At 41.1% G+C, this 17,211-nt stretch overlaps 1 protein-coding gene across 1 annotated transcript in view; it reads right to left on the bottom strand.

Moving 5' to 3' along the window:
* Positions 1–17,211, bottom strand: part of PCDH15 (protocadherin related 15) — a 532,120-nt gene that overhangs the window by 347,340 nt on the left and 167,569 nt on the right. The window contains exon 5 of the mRNA XM_032231542.1: positions 6,545–6,700. Within this exon, the coding sequence (XP_032087433.1) occupies positions 6,545–6,700 (156 nt within the window). The remainder of the gene's footprint in view (positions 1–6,544; positions 6,701–17,211) is intronic.

The following is a 17,211-nucleotide window of genomic DNA, read 5'->3' as shown; positions in this document are numbered from 1 at the left end:
TATACAGGAAACAGAAAGTGAATATTAAAATAACGTAATAAAAGTACGAACAGAGTGCTGGCAAGGAAAAGAATTACATGGTCGATTTCTGGAACAGATTGAGGGGAAAGCAGATAAAAATAAAACCTGGCAATGGCCTACAACTGGGACATTAAAAAAAAAGAAATTTAAACCCTGATTTTGGCTGTGCAAGAGCAAGCTATTCAAAGGAAGGCATTCAAGGCCACTACTGAAAAAAAATCATCAAAGGATTCAAACTGCAGATTTTGCAAAGAGGTAGAAGAAACAGTAGATCATATGCTCAGGTAATGCAAGAAGGCCACACAACTCGATTATAAACAACAATATTGAATTGAATTGAATTTTATTATTTGTATGCCGCCCTTCTCCGGGAGGACTCAGGGCGGCAAACAATTCAAAAGGGGGAAAAAAGAGGAACATAAAATGAAATACAGATAATTAAGATAAGCAAGAATCACACAACCATACATGTCGAGAGGGGAGGGAACTCATCACCCCCAGGCCTGCCGGCAAAGCCAAGTTTTGACCGCTTTTTGGAAGGCCTGGAGAGAGGTGAGGGTCCGAATCCCTGCGGGGAGTTCGTTCCAGAGGGCCGGAGCTGCCACAGAGAAGGCCCTCCCCCGGGTAGTAGCCAGATGGCATTGGCTAGTAGATGGAACCCGGAGGAGGCCAACCCTGTGAGATCTAATGGGTCTGTGGGAGGTAATTGGCAGCAGGCAGTCTCTCAAGTACCCAGATCCAATACCATGAAGGGCTTTATTAGTTACGACTAGCACCTTGAAGCGTATCCGGAGACTGATCGGTAACCAGTGCAGCTCGTGGAGGATAGGTGTAACATGGGTGTACCGAGGTGCACCCACAATCGCTCGCTGGTGGGCGATGTTATGGATTCATCTGTAAAAACTATCATGTTCCAGCAATGAAAAATTGATGTAGGAACGTAGAGTTGAAAAAGTAGTTGAAAATGAGTCGTTTAAAATATTGTGAAATTTCTGATTACAAACTGATAAACCTTTGGACCATAACACACCAGATTTAACCTGGTCGAAAAGGAGAAAGTCTGGATAATTGATGTGACAATACTAAGGGATAATAGAATAGAAGACAAATAATTGGAGATCACAAAGTATAAGTGTCAGGTGCTCCTTTGTTTAATAATCAAGAAAGATACCACTCAACTCCATGTTTAGAATTAAGTGTACTTTTACTAATTACAAACGATGAGTAGCAAAGCAAAGCTGAGTCTGAGTAAATTGGCGCGAAAACAATAGATATCATGTATGATTCAATCCCCTCCCCTTGGCACCCCATTTCATAGTCCAATAATAATTCACCCAACCGTCAGGTGGGAGATGTCTTCAAAAATCATCATCAGGTTGGAATGCTGGACGGTTGGCCTTGGCGGGAAACTCCCTTCTTCCACATGCGCAGATAGATAGTCAGGACAGGTCCTAATAACAATCCTCCAGTACATAATGATTCCCCTCCCAAATACCATGCCCCCCTCCCCGTTTCAATGGCAGCCGAAAAGCAGCAGCGAAGCAGAGGCTGACAATAAGTTTGAAAATCAAAATTGGAAGATTATGTCATAAGCTGCCCATGGAGATCCCAATGTCAGGCACAATGTGTTAAGGTCCAGTTCAGAAGCTTTATTGTCCATGTCTATACACAAGTATCTAGTCAACTAATTGTCAGTTTTCAGTTTAAATATCTGACTGGTCTGAAAACATTCATTCGCAAGCAATTTAACATTATGGAAGGAGGTGAACTTTAAGGCCGGTTAACATCTGGCAAAACCTACCTACCATGAAAGAGCCAACAAAAGGGGGCAGCACTAGGCAATTACCGGCTAATGACCTGCTTACCAACAACTTTCAAAAGTCTAATCGGTGTGGTAGCTGATGCAGTCTGACAGCATCTAATTGAATACAAGATTTTTCTACCTTAGCAGAAAGAAAACTGCCCACAGTGTAGCGGAACAAAAGATCCACTCCTAATTGACACGATGGTTTTGGAAAACTGCAAGAGAGGAAAAAAAAAACATCAACTTGACTGTAGCTTGGATTGATTACATGAAGGCATTCATCTCCCTGCCATGTAATTAGATATTAAGTGCCTGGAAACATCAGAAGCTTTGTTCAAAGATCAATGGCACAATGGAAGACATGGTTGTTCAATGGTGATAGACTGGGAGATCGTTGATATAAAAAATTGAATCTTTTAAGGTGACTCGTTCTCACCCTTTGTTATTGCACCGATTCTTCTGTGAACAATATTGAACAAGTCAGGCCAAAGCTATCAAGCATAAAAACATCTGCCAGAGCAGGGGAGGGTTTCTCGCCCCGTTCCAACCGGTTCGGTTGGAACGGGGCCGGCGGCGTCCTCATGCACGCACGCAGTGCACGCATGCGTACTAGCATCTGTGCGATGCTCCAGCTGCTCCTGGAGAATCGCGCAGGCGCTGTATGCGTCCTGCGCATGCGTGGAAGCGCAGAACTCGTCAAAACCGGGTAAGGACCGCGGGCGTGCGGGTGGGCCCTTCGCCGTTCCCGGAAGTTACTTACTTCCGGGTTCGCCGACCAACTGGTTCGCAGGGACCGCCGCGAACCGGTTGAAACCCACCCCTGTGCCAGAGTATCCCACCTTCTTTATATGGACAATCTGAAACTCTATCGAAAAACACCATTTGAAATAGAAGCACTGCACAACACCGCCTCTATATACAGCCATGGAGTTTGGACTAGAACAAATGGGTTACCCTCACTATCAATGGGGGAAAAATAATGAAAGCTGAAGGAATCAAGATTAATCTTAATTGTTAAGATTACTCATTTAGTTCATGATATTTTTTTCACTTCCGCTTCTATTTCTGCATCACAGTTGCTGCAATCCATCTCAGATAAGGATCCCAAATGTAAACTAACAGGCAGAGCACCATGGATGCTGCAGGGACAATATACGCCAGAACAGTTTTGCGCATAGATTATCAATTTAGCACAAATAGTCCGTCAGGCTAAACTGCCTTGAAATTCACACTGCCTGATATCAGAATTAGTTGGTTTTGAATTATGAAGAAACACACTTTTGAAAAATACTCAAGATCGTGAGCAACATTCATTGGGGGGAAAAAGAGTGGGATCATATATTAAGCCCTTTGATGGGATTTACTATCAAAACAAACTTTATATTGATAATCCATACATGGTAAATCTTCAGATTATACACTTTGCATAATTTTAGAAATACGTGCACATATATGGCCATGCACTGATCCACCTATGCGTGTCCATTTCAACAAGCAATGACAGAATGTCCCATAAGCTCTGTTCCTTTGGGATATATGTATAACTCGACAAACCACCTATAAAACATATGGGGCTCTTGTTAGAGTGACCAATTTGACTCAACCCCCCTGCAAATATTGCATATATGTTCATATATGCATGTATGTATATATACATGTTGTGGCTCGGCAAAAGCTGTTGGAGCTGCCACCAGACTCCGACAGCAAGGGGTCTTATGAGTCAGCCCTGAAGGAGGTGGAGGACCCTGGACAGGGTTCCGACTCCGAGCAGGGCGCAGAGAGACTGTTAGCCACCAGGTGGCACCTGAGCCTTGGATCAGTGGGGAGGAGACAAGAGTGAGTGATCCAGAAAACACCTGTGAGTTGTTCCGAGATGCATGCCATCGAAGGGCTACTCGGCGTCAAGAACAACGGCGTATTTATAGGAGGTGATTACACTCAGCTGATGCTCATTAAGATCCTCTCCTGATTATAAAAGAGACTGCTTGTGCCACGCCCTTCTGCAGAAGTCAACTTTAAGGACTAACAAGAAACAAACTTGGCAGGCTGGATTGCTGCCAGAGTTTGTTTGCATTGCTGCCAGAGTGCTTATCTCTTTGTTTATGTGGCTTGCAGCCAACGAGAGTCTGGACTGATTAAAAAACATTCTCATTTACATTGGTTTCGGTGTTCGTTCCTGGACAGAGGAGGGGGGGGGTCAGAACATATACATATGTGCCTGCATGTAGGTGTGTCTTCATTTATTTATCAACCTTAGGGGAAAAGTATCAGAGTTTGCAGCACATCCGACCGGCACACAATTAAGTGAACTCGGCAGGATTCATCTACATAAGAAACCTCTATACAATGGCATATAACAGAAGTCAGCATACAAAATCAGGAACACAGAAGCAATATTCATAAAAGCAAGACACTACAGAGCAGAGATATAAAGAGGCCTATATTGTACAGAAGCTGATGAATGTTACAGAGGCCAAACCAACTCTTAAATACAGTCCAGAAATCTAAACCATGCCCAGACTCCAAAACTATCTCTTATAGCCCCATACAAACAAATACTATATTTCAGTTTTCAAACAGTCCCCATTGGCTGACCTGTTGCCATGTCTATGTCAACAGTCCCCATTGATTGACCTGTTGCCATGTCTATTCCAACAGTCACGATTGCTGACCTATTACCATGTCTATTCCAGTCTATGAACATACTCTGAAAAAAGTACATGGGAGACAGAGTTTCATCTGCTCTTCTTTCTTGAAGGTGATGAGAGACTGCCAAAAGGAAGTTTGGACTTTCCTGTCGGCATAAACAAGGAAGAAGCCTTGCAATGATTAGATTAGAACAGTTGTATCTCATACTGTCCAAGACTTCCTGGTTCTTGTGAGATTGGGCAATAAAAGCTAGGGGTGGGGGAAATCAGCTTACTATCAATTGGCAGGCAGAGCTACCGTAACACCCATCTAGTTGTCTCAAGCTTTGGCTCTTTGCTCTTTTAAAGGTTGTGTGGAACTCCCGGCCCCCCACCCACTATGCTCTTTATCTTCTTGGATAACTGCTTTTTAGCTTAAAGATAGCTCTTTTAAATACAGTTCTTTAATGTCTATATAAAGCTTCTGGGTGAAATCCCTGGGAATTGGGGATTAAATGCCACCAGTATGCTGGTGACATTCAGCTCTTTTTCTGCCTGTCACCAGAGCCAGGTATGACAGTGGAGTTGGATCAATATTTGAATGCTGTAATGGGAACAAGGGAATCCAATAAACTTTCGCCTCACCTTAGAAGGAGGAAAATCTTGTGAATTTTTAACCCCTGGGTCCAGAAACGGTATGTCTTTAATTCTAATGGGATTGCCTTTCTCTCACATCCTGGACATAAATAGTTTCAACTTCTACCCTCAAAACCATTCTATAGGGCACCGCCCACCAGAACAAGAAGACACAATGACAGTTTTTCCCCAAATGCCATCACTCTGCTAAACAACTGATTCCCACAACACTGTCAATAATTTACTAAAACTGTATTACTGTTATTCTTCTCATCCTTCCTAGTACCTATCTCTTCCCACTTATGACTATAACCATGTTAGCAATAGCAATAGCAGTTAGACTTATATACCGCGTCATAGGGCTTTCAGCCCTCTCTAAGTGGTTTACAGAGTCAGCACATCACCCCCACAGTCTGGGTCTTCATTTCACCCACCTCGGAAGGATGGAAGGCTGAGTCAACCCAGAGCCGGTGAGATTTGAACAGCCGAACTGCTGAACTGCAGTCAGCTGAAGTAGCCTGCAGTGCTGCATTTAACCACTGCGCCACCTCGGCTCTCTGTTGTTTGTATATTTACAATTTATATTGTTTTATTTGTTTCCTAGTATGATTTGATTGCTTATTAGTCACCTATGACTATGAATTGATCAGAGGGAGCAGAATAAAATATTAAATTAGATTAGGAATTTGTTTGTATTGTAAATACCATACTTAAGCCCTAATGTGCATAATTTGCATTTTACATAATCTAATGACCAACAATCACTCATTCATGTTCTATGTTTCCTAAAAAAAATATGGGTTTAACATTTTATAGAGATCAATAATTACTTACTTTGGCAAATATATTAATTTTGCCTGTTCCAAAGATGTATCACATAAAAAGTTGTTCCAGTTAGCAATAATGTTTGCAGTCAGAAGGTGTTTTTCCTTGTACATTAATCCATGCCATCATGGGCTGCTTATAAATCTAACTTTATATCTATTTACATCATTTGCTTAATTACATCATTTGTTAAGCAAATGGCATACATTGCCACCAATGATATAAATCAAATAACGATGCAAATGATACGTTATGCAATTATGTAAATTCGGATTTAACCAATACTCGTGTTTGATACCTCTTTCTTCCCAAATGGTCTGTTAAATCAAGATTTCATCACATTTCATTTTCATCTTGCTCTAAGATTGTTCAGAGTTCTTTTTTGCTGTACTGTTTTATATAATTATTGCAATATGCTCTGGGTGGTAGGTTTGGATTTATTTAATTTGGGGGTTCTGCTTGGAGCAAGTTTTTCAAACTCAAATGGAACTGAGTAAGTAACCTTAACTGCAGCTTGTTACTTAAGGAAATAAAGTTGCTATGTAGAAATGCATTACGTGCTAAGCTGTACCCTATCAGAAATATGAAAATAAATAGTAGTAATGATATGATTTTTTTTAAAAAACCTCACCTCATTCACAGTGACATAGTACTGTTCCTGCTGGAATTGGGGAGAGTTATCATTTCTATCCCGCACCACGATCCGAACTTCATGGTTGATGATAGTTCCTACTTTTCGATTAATGCATTGGACTTGGACTACAATAGATTGAATGGACATTGGTGGCTGCAAAAGAGAAAAAACAAAACTATAAGCACATTTAAGTATTTTCCAAGTATGTCTTCATATTGTAGGATGCAATTCTCTAATTCCATCATGAGGAATAAAGCTAATTTAGTTGATTGGGCTTGTTCCCAGATCAGAATACGTACAAGTAGCAATAGCAGTTAGACTTATATACCGCTTCATAGGGCTTTCAGCCCTCTCTAAGCAGTTTACAGAGTCAGAATATTGCCCCCAACAACAATCCGGGTCCTCATTTTACCCACCTTGGAAGGATGGAAGGCTGAGTCAACCCTGAGCCAGTGAGATTTGAACAGCCGAACTGCAGAACTGCAGTCAGCTGAAGTAGCCTGCAGTGCTGCATTTAACCACTGCGCCACCTCGGCTTGACTTACAACCAGCCTGCCAATCATATGGCCAAGTTCCCCTCTCCTCCCCACTGGGCCACCAGGTTCTCACGCTACTGATGTTCCAAAAGTGGAGTGGTGAGAGCAGTTGTGTGGGACAAGTGTGAGGCTGCCTGCGTAGCACATCTGATCTGCTTTTGGTGCATTGGGCAGCCTCGATGAGTCTGAAGGAGCATGAAATCATGCCCCTAAAGGCTTCTCTTCTCCACGCCAAAAGCTTTTGCAAACGGATGAAATGGGGCAGATATCTTGCACTGCTTCAGGCCTTCCATCCATTTGCAAAAGCTTTTTGTTCTCTTTTGGGTGAGTGGAGAGGCATATGCACACATCAGCCCACCACTCATATGGTCTGGTTCCCCCTTCATCTCCCTCCCAGCTGGACTGCCAAGCCACAAAGATTGGGGACTGCTGTGCTAAGGGACAAACATTTTTTTTGTTAAACTTAACAAAAAGTAGGTTTCTTTATGACAGAAATGCTACCAGATAAAAGCCTGAAATTATCAGAAGGAAAAGAAAAATGGGTCCAGGCGAAACACTCTATGATAAGTGCAGAAATGTTAAGCATTGAAGTGTTAAAATGCACAAAAATAGACTGACCATGTGAAAATAAGTTTTAAAGCTAATGATGGATGGCTTTGGTAATTTTATAACTGGAGTATAATCATTAACAAACACTTTGTCAATAAACCTTTGAATATGGAGCAAGAGAAGAGATACTGCCTTACAGGAAAAGCTTAAACAAACTCATCAATGATGAAGGCATCATACTGTCAAAATTTACAATGCAAAAGAGACTTGGTTTCTTCGAACATTAGGTTCTCAAGAACATTTCGGCATTTAGATGTAAAAAAAAATCAACAGGATGTAGATAGGCATGAGATGGATCACATTGTTACTTTGTGCAAATGCCATCCCACTGCATAGATTAATGTCAGTCACTGTTGGCAAGTCACATTATTCAGAAGTGTTAAAAGGCATTATGCATCAACTGCCAGCATGGATTCACAAACTATATGGTCTACGTCAACACTTTTTTTCAGGAACAGTTCTTCAAAATCAGTTTGTTCCAGAAATCAGAAGATTTCTAAATGAGATGCTCAAAATATCAACTGAAATACCAGGACTTTTCTAACTCTGAATGACTTCTGCTTATTATTTGGAGAAGAAAAATGTGTGTTTTTGCCCAAAAATGTAGTATAGTCATCTGGACAATGAACCATTCTATCAAATAAAAGGGTTCATACTTTTTTTTTTTTTGAAAAGGTGAATTTTGGTTGTATTTGAGGACAAATCTGTTAAGAAAAGTGACATAAGATGGCCTTAAAAACTTTAGAATCTATAAGTTAAAGCCATCCATTTCCATTTTTGCTACAGTTTGGAAACTAGTCAAAATTCCAGTACTGCAGCTGGTTAGCAAAATTGCTCTACAACATTGGCACAGGCTTGTAATTTATTTATTGACATTAGGTCACACAACTCAAACTATTACTTGAGTAAAAGACTGGATTATTGTAATGCGCTCTACATGGGGCTGCTCTTGAAGAGTGTTTGAAGACTCCAGTTAGTCCAGAATGCAGCCGCGCGAGTGATTGTGGGTGCACCAAGGTACACCCACGTTACACCTATCCTCCACGAGCTGCACTGGCTACCCATTAGTCTCCGAATCCACTTCAAGGTGCTGGTCGCTACCTATAAAGCCCTACATGGCATCGGACCTGGGTACCTTAGAGACTGCTTCCTGCCAATTACCTCTCTCAGACCAATTAGATCTCACAGGTTAGGTCTCCTCCGGATTCCATCTGCCAGCCAATATCGGCTGGCGACTCCCTGGGGGAGGGCCTTCTCTGTTGCAGCTCCGGCCCTCTGGAACGAGCTCCCTGTCGAGATCCGGACCCTTACTACTCTCCCGGCCTTCCGCAAAGCCACCAAGTCCTGGCTGTTCCAGCAGGCCGGGGGGTCTGAGAAACATCTACCTCCACGGAAATTGTGAATGTTGGCTTGTTTTTAATATGTTGTCTGTCTCGTTTCCCCCCTTTCCCTTGTCTTTTGTGAGCCGCCCGGAGTCCTCCGGGAGTGGGCGGCATACAAGACAAATAAATAAATAAATAAATAAATAAATAAATAAATAAATAAATAAATAAATAAATAAATAAAGTATACAACATTCAAACATATAATAACCCTTTGAAAGAAAAATCCATCCCCAGGTCATATACCACAACATTCAACATATACAATATATGTATACAATGTATATGACATATACAATATATGAATGTAAAACATAAAGTAAAAATATAGTTTCAAAGAACTGAAGTCAGTTATTAGTACAGCAATGCAGAGAAAAGTAGCAAAGAGACAGCGAATGAGCACAACATCTTGCGGTTGGCAAAGGAAGGTGGATTCCAGGTTTTGAAAGAAAGTGAGATGGTCATACAGGCTTCTGTTGGGCGTTGAGGGCAAAGATGTTGAAGAAGTAAAACTGACACGTCCCTCAAACAAAATGCCTACATTGAAATCACACCTGAAGGTCATACAGTCTGGCCTTATTCTTTATCCTTCCAAACTTTTATATAAATATCATACAGAACTAGCACACTTCCAAGCTTTAAATCAGAGTAGTTATGATGACAAAATCCAGCACCTCCATAGAAGACGATTCCCATTCATTCCAATAGAGTAGAACTGGGACGGAGAACCTATGGCATGCGTGCCACAGATGGAGCCATTTCTAAGGGCACGCGAGGCATTGCCCTGTCAGCTCTAGCGCACATGTATGCGTTGGCCAGCTGATTTTCAGCCTTGATTTTCAGTTGCTTTTCACCCTCCGGAGGCTTCAGGGGGCTTCCCTGAAGCCTCTGGAGGGAGAATAATGGTCCAAGGGGCAACCTGGAAGTCCATTCCCGAACTTCCGGTTTGCACGTTGGGCTGTTTTTCACCCTCCCCAGGTTCCTAGAAAGCCTCTGGAGCCTGGGGAGGGCAAAAAACTGACGTACCAGGCCTATGGATATCGGAAAACAAGCCATTCCTGGCTTCTGGAGGACCTCCGGGGGGGGGGGGAGGCCATTTTTTCCCTCTCCAGACTCCAAGAAATCCTCTGGAGCCTGGAGAGGGCAAAAAAACGGAACTACTGAGCCCACTAGAAATTGGAAAACGAGCCTTTTCCGGCCTTTGGAGAGCATTGCGCACACATACTTTTGGGAGCCGAGGTGAAAAAGGTTCGCCATCACTGGAATAGAATATATATAGCTCAGGGTTGAAGTATGGGGTCCTGTTGTAATCTGAGCTTAGTTATTGTCTTGCAGATGCTTCATTACTCACCTAGGTGACTTTTCTGTGTTTTTTTGGTCTGTAGTATGATAGTTTGGCTTATGTTTTCTTGAGTCTCTGTGGCATACTCTGTAGCTTTAAATGCTGCAAAAATTCTAACTGATTAACATCGTCTAGGTTATAGTAGAGAACTGCCATCTCCTACAAAACCTTTCTGAAGAATATTTTAGGGTTTAACTTGACCAATTTGATTTACAGTTTGAGTTTTCCTTTCTCCAGCTTGTCTTATGGAGGTACTCTTTTTAGAGGATCGGTGGAAGGACGAGGCAGGAGCCAGGACTGGAGAACGCAGAAGTCTTTATTAACAGGTCAGAACTATTTACAGGTGATTCAGCACCTTCCCTGCTTGACAGCTATTTATATGGAGCTGTCAAGCAGGGAAAGCCAATAAGCGAGCCCCTAGTGGCCCGCGCTTAGCCAAGCCGCACCTTAACCAAACAGGGCGCGGCTTGGCTAGTTGCTAGCAGCTAGGTCGTAAGTCGAGGACTTTCTGAGTCCTCAACACTCTTAATGGTGGTTGTCAACATTTTTGTGAGTTTTGGGGTCATGGGTGGTTCTAGTTGCTCCTTGTGATTATCTATGGTCTGCTGGCATTCATTTAGTCTGAGATGAGCATTCATGCGTTTTAACCATATCAATTTTTTTACTGTGTTGTTGAGCTATTTTCTAGGCAGCTGTGCATTTCATTGGACGTTCGTATCTGATACTGGTGGGAAAAGCAGGTTATCATAGGCATTTGTGCAGAAAGAATAGTTAGTGCTTGGTGGACGTTTGCCTATATTCAACATCCTTATGGTTTAATAGATGCCCCTTATCCCACACATGGAAGGCTTCCAGTATTTGGAATCCTGTGGTTGTTGCCTTTCTGTGTTTCTCTATACTTCTGAACAAACTTTTTTTACAGCCAAAGATTTAGTGACATTCTTCATTAAAAATGTCCCTGCATGGAAGATCACCTAGTTGCACAAGTGCCTCTTGCTTTTCAGGAATGGGAACCAATTTAAAATAGAATAGAGCTGGAAGGTACCTTGGAGGTCATCTAGTCCAGCCCCCTGTATAGCAGGAGGACCTATACTATTTCAGATAAGTGGCTGTCTAGTTTCTTCTTAAAAAACTTCCAGTGATGAAGTGCTCACGATTTCTGGAGGCAAGCTATTCCACGGGTTAATTGTCCTCACTGTTAGGAAGTTTCTCCTTAATTCCAGTTGCTTCTCTCTTTAATTAGTTTCCAGCCATTGTTTCTTTCCTGCCCTCTGGTGCTTTGCAGAATAATAGCAGTAGACTTATATACCGCTTCATAGGGCTTTCAGCCCTCTCTAAGCGGTTTACAGAGAGTCAGCATATTGCCCCCAACAATCTGGGTCCTCATTTTACCCACCTCGGAAGGATGGAAGGCTGAGTCAACCCTGAGCCGGTGAGATTTGAACCACTGAACTGCTGATCTAGCAGTAGCCTGCAGTGCTGCATTTAACCACTGCGCCACCTTGGCTCTTATAATTTGTGGCAGCCCCTCAAATACTGGAATACTGCTATCATGTCACCTCTAATTCTTTTTAATCCTGCAGCTGTTCTTCATATGTTTTAGTGTCCAAGCCTTTGATCATCTTTCTTGCTCTTCTCTGAATTTTTTTCCAAGGTCTCAATGCCTTCTTTGTAGATGTTGTCTGCAGTGTTCCAGGTGTGGTCTTACAAGGGTTTTATAAAGTGGTACTAGTATTTCACGTGATCTTGATTCTATGCCTCTGTTCATACAACCCAGGGATTTTAAAATCTATACTTAGGCAGGAAATTCCAAGCCATTTTCCTTTCTGTTTCTACCCTGGCTGATGGAAGAGTTAAGAATTTCCCAACTAGATAGACCAGGAAGTGTTACACGGCTCAGTGCCAATGATGGCAGTCTAAGGATTTCTTTTTAACTGAGAAGTTTTGTGTTTTGTAATCTTCTAGCAAAGTTTAAAATTATCTCCTCTCCTGGTTTATAACAAAGAAGCATCACAACCTAGCAAAATGTGTGAATTAGGCCATTGCCTCTTCTCTGTCTGTGTAGCGAAAATAATGTATAAGCTTTTGGCTTTGGGACGAGATCCATTTCCTAGATCATATTAACTGTGATTTTTTAAACTTTATTTTCAGCTTTGTTGAAATTGAAAAAAAAAATAACAATTACAGTTATAGTTTAACGATGAATGAATAAAGATGAAGAGTTTTTATCAACACTGACAATTGTATATGAAGATTCTCAGTCATCCAGGTCATGGTTATCATGACATTGATAAATGCAGCAAGCCAAGATTTCAATGTAAAGGTTTTTGTTCCATTATTTAATTTTTATGGGGGAAAATTATAATTTGTATTATATACTATAATAATTGCAATGTAATTCCAGGAGAACTTTTAATTACTCTGATTATATTTCTACTGACAGAAACAGTATAAGAAAAAGCACAAAGGACCCAACAGATAAAAATGAAGATGAATCAAATCCAGATATTTTGTTTTTTTACTCAGTAGTGCTTGCTGTGAAACATATGGAAATACTATCAGGAAAGTAGAAAAACAAATAAGCTAATTGCTCAACAACAACTGATATTAACTTTTAATGCAAAGTTTCTTACATATATCCGTTCTTTATAGATTCATCAAGTTCCTTCATTTGTACCACTTTCCATCACACTATTACGAATGTATTATAGAATGCATTGATTTGCATGAAAAGAAACATCATTTAAACAGCCCTGACTTATCACACCTCAATTTTTTATTCAATACCAGAATGAAACATTTTCTCTCTATTCTTTCTACAATGCCCATTATTTTACAAAGCTTCATCATACCCCATCTCAACTTCATTTAAAAAAAAAAAAAAAAATCCCTAAATCTTCAACGTAGATCTTTCTGTCTCCAATCCTTTGGTTTGTTCTTTTGCTTGAACTATGGTGCTGGAGAAGACTCCTGCGAGTCCCTTGGACTGCAAGGCGATCAAATCGGTCAGTCCTAGAGGAGAGCAACCCTGACTGCTCTTTAGAAGGCCAGATCCTGAAGATGAAACTCAAATACTTTGGCCACCTAATAAGTAGGAAAGACTCACTGGAGAAGAGCCTAATGCTGGGAACGATTGAGGGCAAAAGATGATAGAGAATGAGGTGATGGATGGAGTCACCGAAGCAATAGGCATGAGCTTCAATGGACTCCAGAGGATGGTAGAGGATAAGAAGGCCTGGAGGAATGTTGTCCATGGGGTCACAATGGAATGGACATGACTTTGCAACTAACAACAACAACAATTCCTTTCCAGAGCGTTGGTATTTATTCTGGAACACAGCTATATGAAATTGCATTCCAACTATGGCACTGAACACAGTTTTCCAGAAAGCATTATGGTAGGTTGGTGGAAGAGCACTTACGGTACTTAATGTGAAAATTTTCCCAGTTTCTGAAGGCAGTGTTTCTAAGGTCACAAAAATGGTCATTAAAATTTTTTAAAGGTTGTTGTGGTATGTAAAAAATAGCAAGTGAAATAGCCCCAGTTTCAGTCATAAAAGCTACACTTTTACATAGTTTCAAGAAGACTTCCAGATGCACTTGAAGGTACTACAGAACCCTCACATCCTGGACATAAATTGTTTCAACTTCTACCCTCCAAATGACACTGTAGGGCACTGCACACCAGAGCAACAAGACACAAGAACAGCTTTTTCCCCAAATGCCATCACTCTGCTAAACAACTGATTCCCACAACACTGTCAAATAATTTACTAAGACTGTATTACTATAATTATTCTCATCCTTCCTAGTACCTATCTCTTCCCACTTATGACTATAACCATGTTGCTTGTATCTTTACCATTTATTTTGTTTTGTTTTTCCCTACTATGATTTGTTGGCTTATTAGTAATCTATGACTATCACTAAGTGTACCTTATGATTCTTGATGAATCTATTATATTTTATTTTTCTTTATGTACGCTGAGAGCATATGTGCCAAAGTCAAAATCCTTCTGTGTCCAATCAAAATTGTCCGATAAATAATTCTGTTCTGTTCTGTTCTGTTGTTCTATTCTATTCTATTTGTTCTCACTTTTAAAGCCCTATATAGGATTGGGTCAGATTAGCTCTGGGAGCATCTATGTTTTCTGCCCATCTCATTAGACCTACCAGAGAGAGCATACTCAAGTCTCCTTGGTGAAACATGCCACTTAGTGGGACCTTGAAAGTGTGCCTTTCATGTTGTGGCACTTGTGGTACCCTCCCTCCCCCTTCTCCCCCAAGATTGAAATACATCCAACCTTGTTGGCCTTCAAGAACGCTGTTGTATATGTGATGTTTCATCCAGGTATTTTTAAAGGAGCCCAGTGTTGAGTGTATGAGATATATTGGTAGGTTATTTCCTATACTGCTTCAATGTGATTCTCTTAGTTGACTTTTATTATTGCTGTTTTTATTATTCTATTTACTGTCGAGAATTCTAGTGATAAAGGAACAGCCACGCATTTGTTGAATGAATGAATGAATGAATGAATGAATGAATGAATGAATGAATGAATAAAATGATAATCTGTTTGTTGCTTCCACATGATACACTACATTGGAGATAATTCTTGGATCCAAATATCTCATTCTTAGATGTTTAGGCTGACTAAGTTTTTAAAGAGTGAAACTGGGATTTATTGGCTTAATCAGACTTACCCTGATTATTTTGAATCTCTTCCTTAAAATTTTTAAATTTATTTCATTCTTGCTTTCCCATTCTTGATTAAATAACCATCCCATAAGAAAGCGCATTCTCTTATAATGCATTTGATTTTAATTTCTCTCTGCTTCTGAACAAAATGCTCAAATCAAATTGATATGTGAAGGTTTGATCTTGAAATAAAGATGAATAGTGAAGATTTTAAAAGCTTGTCTTCTAAAAACATTCAATAAAGTTCTTTTAAAAATAGATTATTATTTTTTTAAAAAATCAGCGGGATGGAGCTTTGTTTCAAAACCTAGATGCTTCAGGGCTTCATCAGATCACTGAAAAATACAATATATGTCCCGGGGCACCTAAGCTCTAAGAAAGATAATGAAATAAGGGAAATGATTGAACAGCAGACAGAAGCTGCAGGCGTGGCCAGAGGGCAAAAACTCTTTTGAATTACTTAGTAGTTCTTTCGGTTATGGTATACAAGTATACAACGTGGCTGCTTTTCTGGAGAGAATAGAATTGTACAGATTACGCTGTCAGATGGAGAAACTCTTGAATATATCTGTTCATTCCCTAAGTGTAATAAAATACTAGTTTCTTTAAAAAAAGTATTTTGAAATGTCTTAGAGGGATTTTTTTTTCAGCCAAAAAACAAAAGAACAAGCATTTATGAGTTGAAGTATCACCACAGTATTACACAGGGAGAAGATAACACTGTTTGTGAAGTTGGCAGAAAGGGAAGAAACACGATCTGAAAACATATGGGTATTGTCATCAGAGTGTTTCTTTGCCAGGCACATAATAAAATCTCAATTAGACAGATACTTTATCACATTGTGAAACTGGCTTACAGCAGGAATTCAAAGACATGACAAGACCAAAGCAGTTGCTTTCTTGCCAATAAGAATTGAGTCATCTACAATTCTGCATCCAGAAAATTCTTCCTATCCAGGAACAAAAAATTGTCCGCCCCAGAGTGTAAATTTCAGGCTTTTTTTTCTTCCTGTCCTTTTTGAATCAATGGAAATTTGGTTATTCTCATCACTGCCTTGAGGTTGCAAAACACCTGCTCAGAGTTTATATAAGGGTTCTGGGGTGAAATATAATCTAGAGTTGCAGGAATGATGGACTCGTTCCCAGAAAGCAAAGAGACAGTGGAGCGTGGAATTTCCTGGTATGTAGGAAGAGCAAAAAGAAGCCTCCTCCACCAGCAGTTCATAAAATACATCTAGTACAGGGGTGTCAAACTCTTAGCAATAGCAATAGCAATAGCAGTTAGACTTATATACCGCTTCATAGGGCTTTCAGCCCTCTCTAAGCGGTTTACAGAGTCAGCATATCGCTCCCACAGTCAGGGTCCTCATTTCACCCACCTCGGAAGGATGGAAGGCTGAGTCAACCTTGAGCCGGTGAGATTTGAACTGCCGAACTGCAGATAGCAGTCAGCTGAAGTGGCCTGCAGTACTGCACCCTAACCACTGCGCCACCTCTGCTCTTTCTTGTCATCACCAGGTGGGCTGCTGGAGGTTTGCACGTGTTCAGGTGATCCTCTAGCTAGGATTCTGCCCAGTTCAGAGAACCCCCAAATACCACCCCTGGCTGGCCCCGGCCATCCCTTCCCTCCCACCATGCCACTCCCAGGAGTCGCCACGGGACCAGTTCATCATGCCAGGTAAGTGCAAGGTTCAGGGAGAGGGGAAAACAGGCCTACAGGAGGTTTTAGAAGCCCAGAAATGGGCCTCCAGAGCCTGGGGGAAGCAGTTTTCGCCCTCCCAGAGGCTCAGGGAAAGCCTCCGGAGCCTAGGGAAGGCAAAAAATTCCCCCCCACCTCTGTGGTGCAGGAGGCTGACTAGGCTATGCCCACCATGACCACACTCACCCAGCAACTGGATAGCCAACCTGTTGTTGCAATTTTTGAAGCCCTCCCCTGGTCGACACGTGACGTATTGTGACTTTTTCCCTCTTCGCTAAACCTGACACATCTGGCCCACAGGTTTAACAGCCCTGATCTAGTAGTTATTCAGACAGTTGCTTTAGTCTGACAAGAGTTCTGTCTATAGGCAAACAATAAATAAATAACTACTCAGAAG

This window comes from Thamnophis elegans, chromosome 15 (assembly GCF_009769535.1).
Source record: "Thamnophis elegans isolate rThaEle1 chromosome 15, rThaEle1.pri, whole genome shotgun sequence".
NCBI lineage: Eukaryota > Metazoa > Chordata > Lepidosauria > Squamata > Colubridae > Thamnophis > Thamnophis elegans.
Note: the sequence above shows the minus strand (reverse complement) of the source record. Positions and strands in the feature narration are given on the sequence as shown.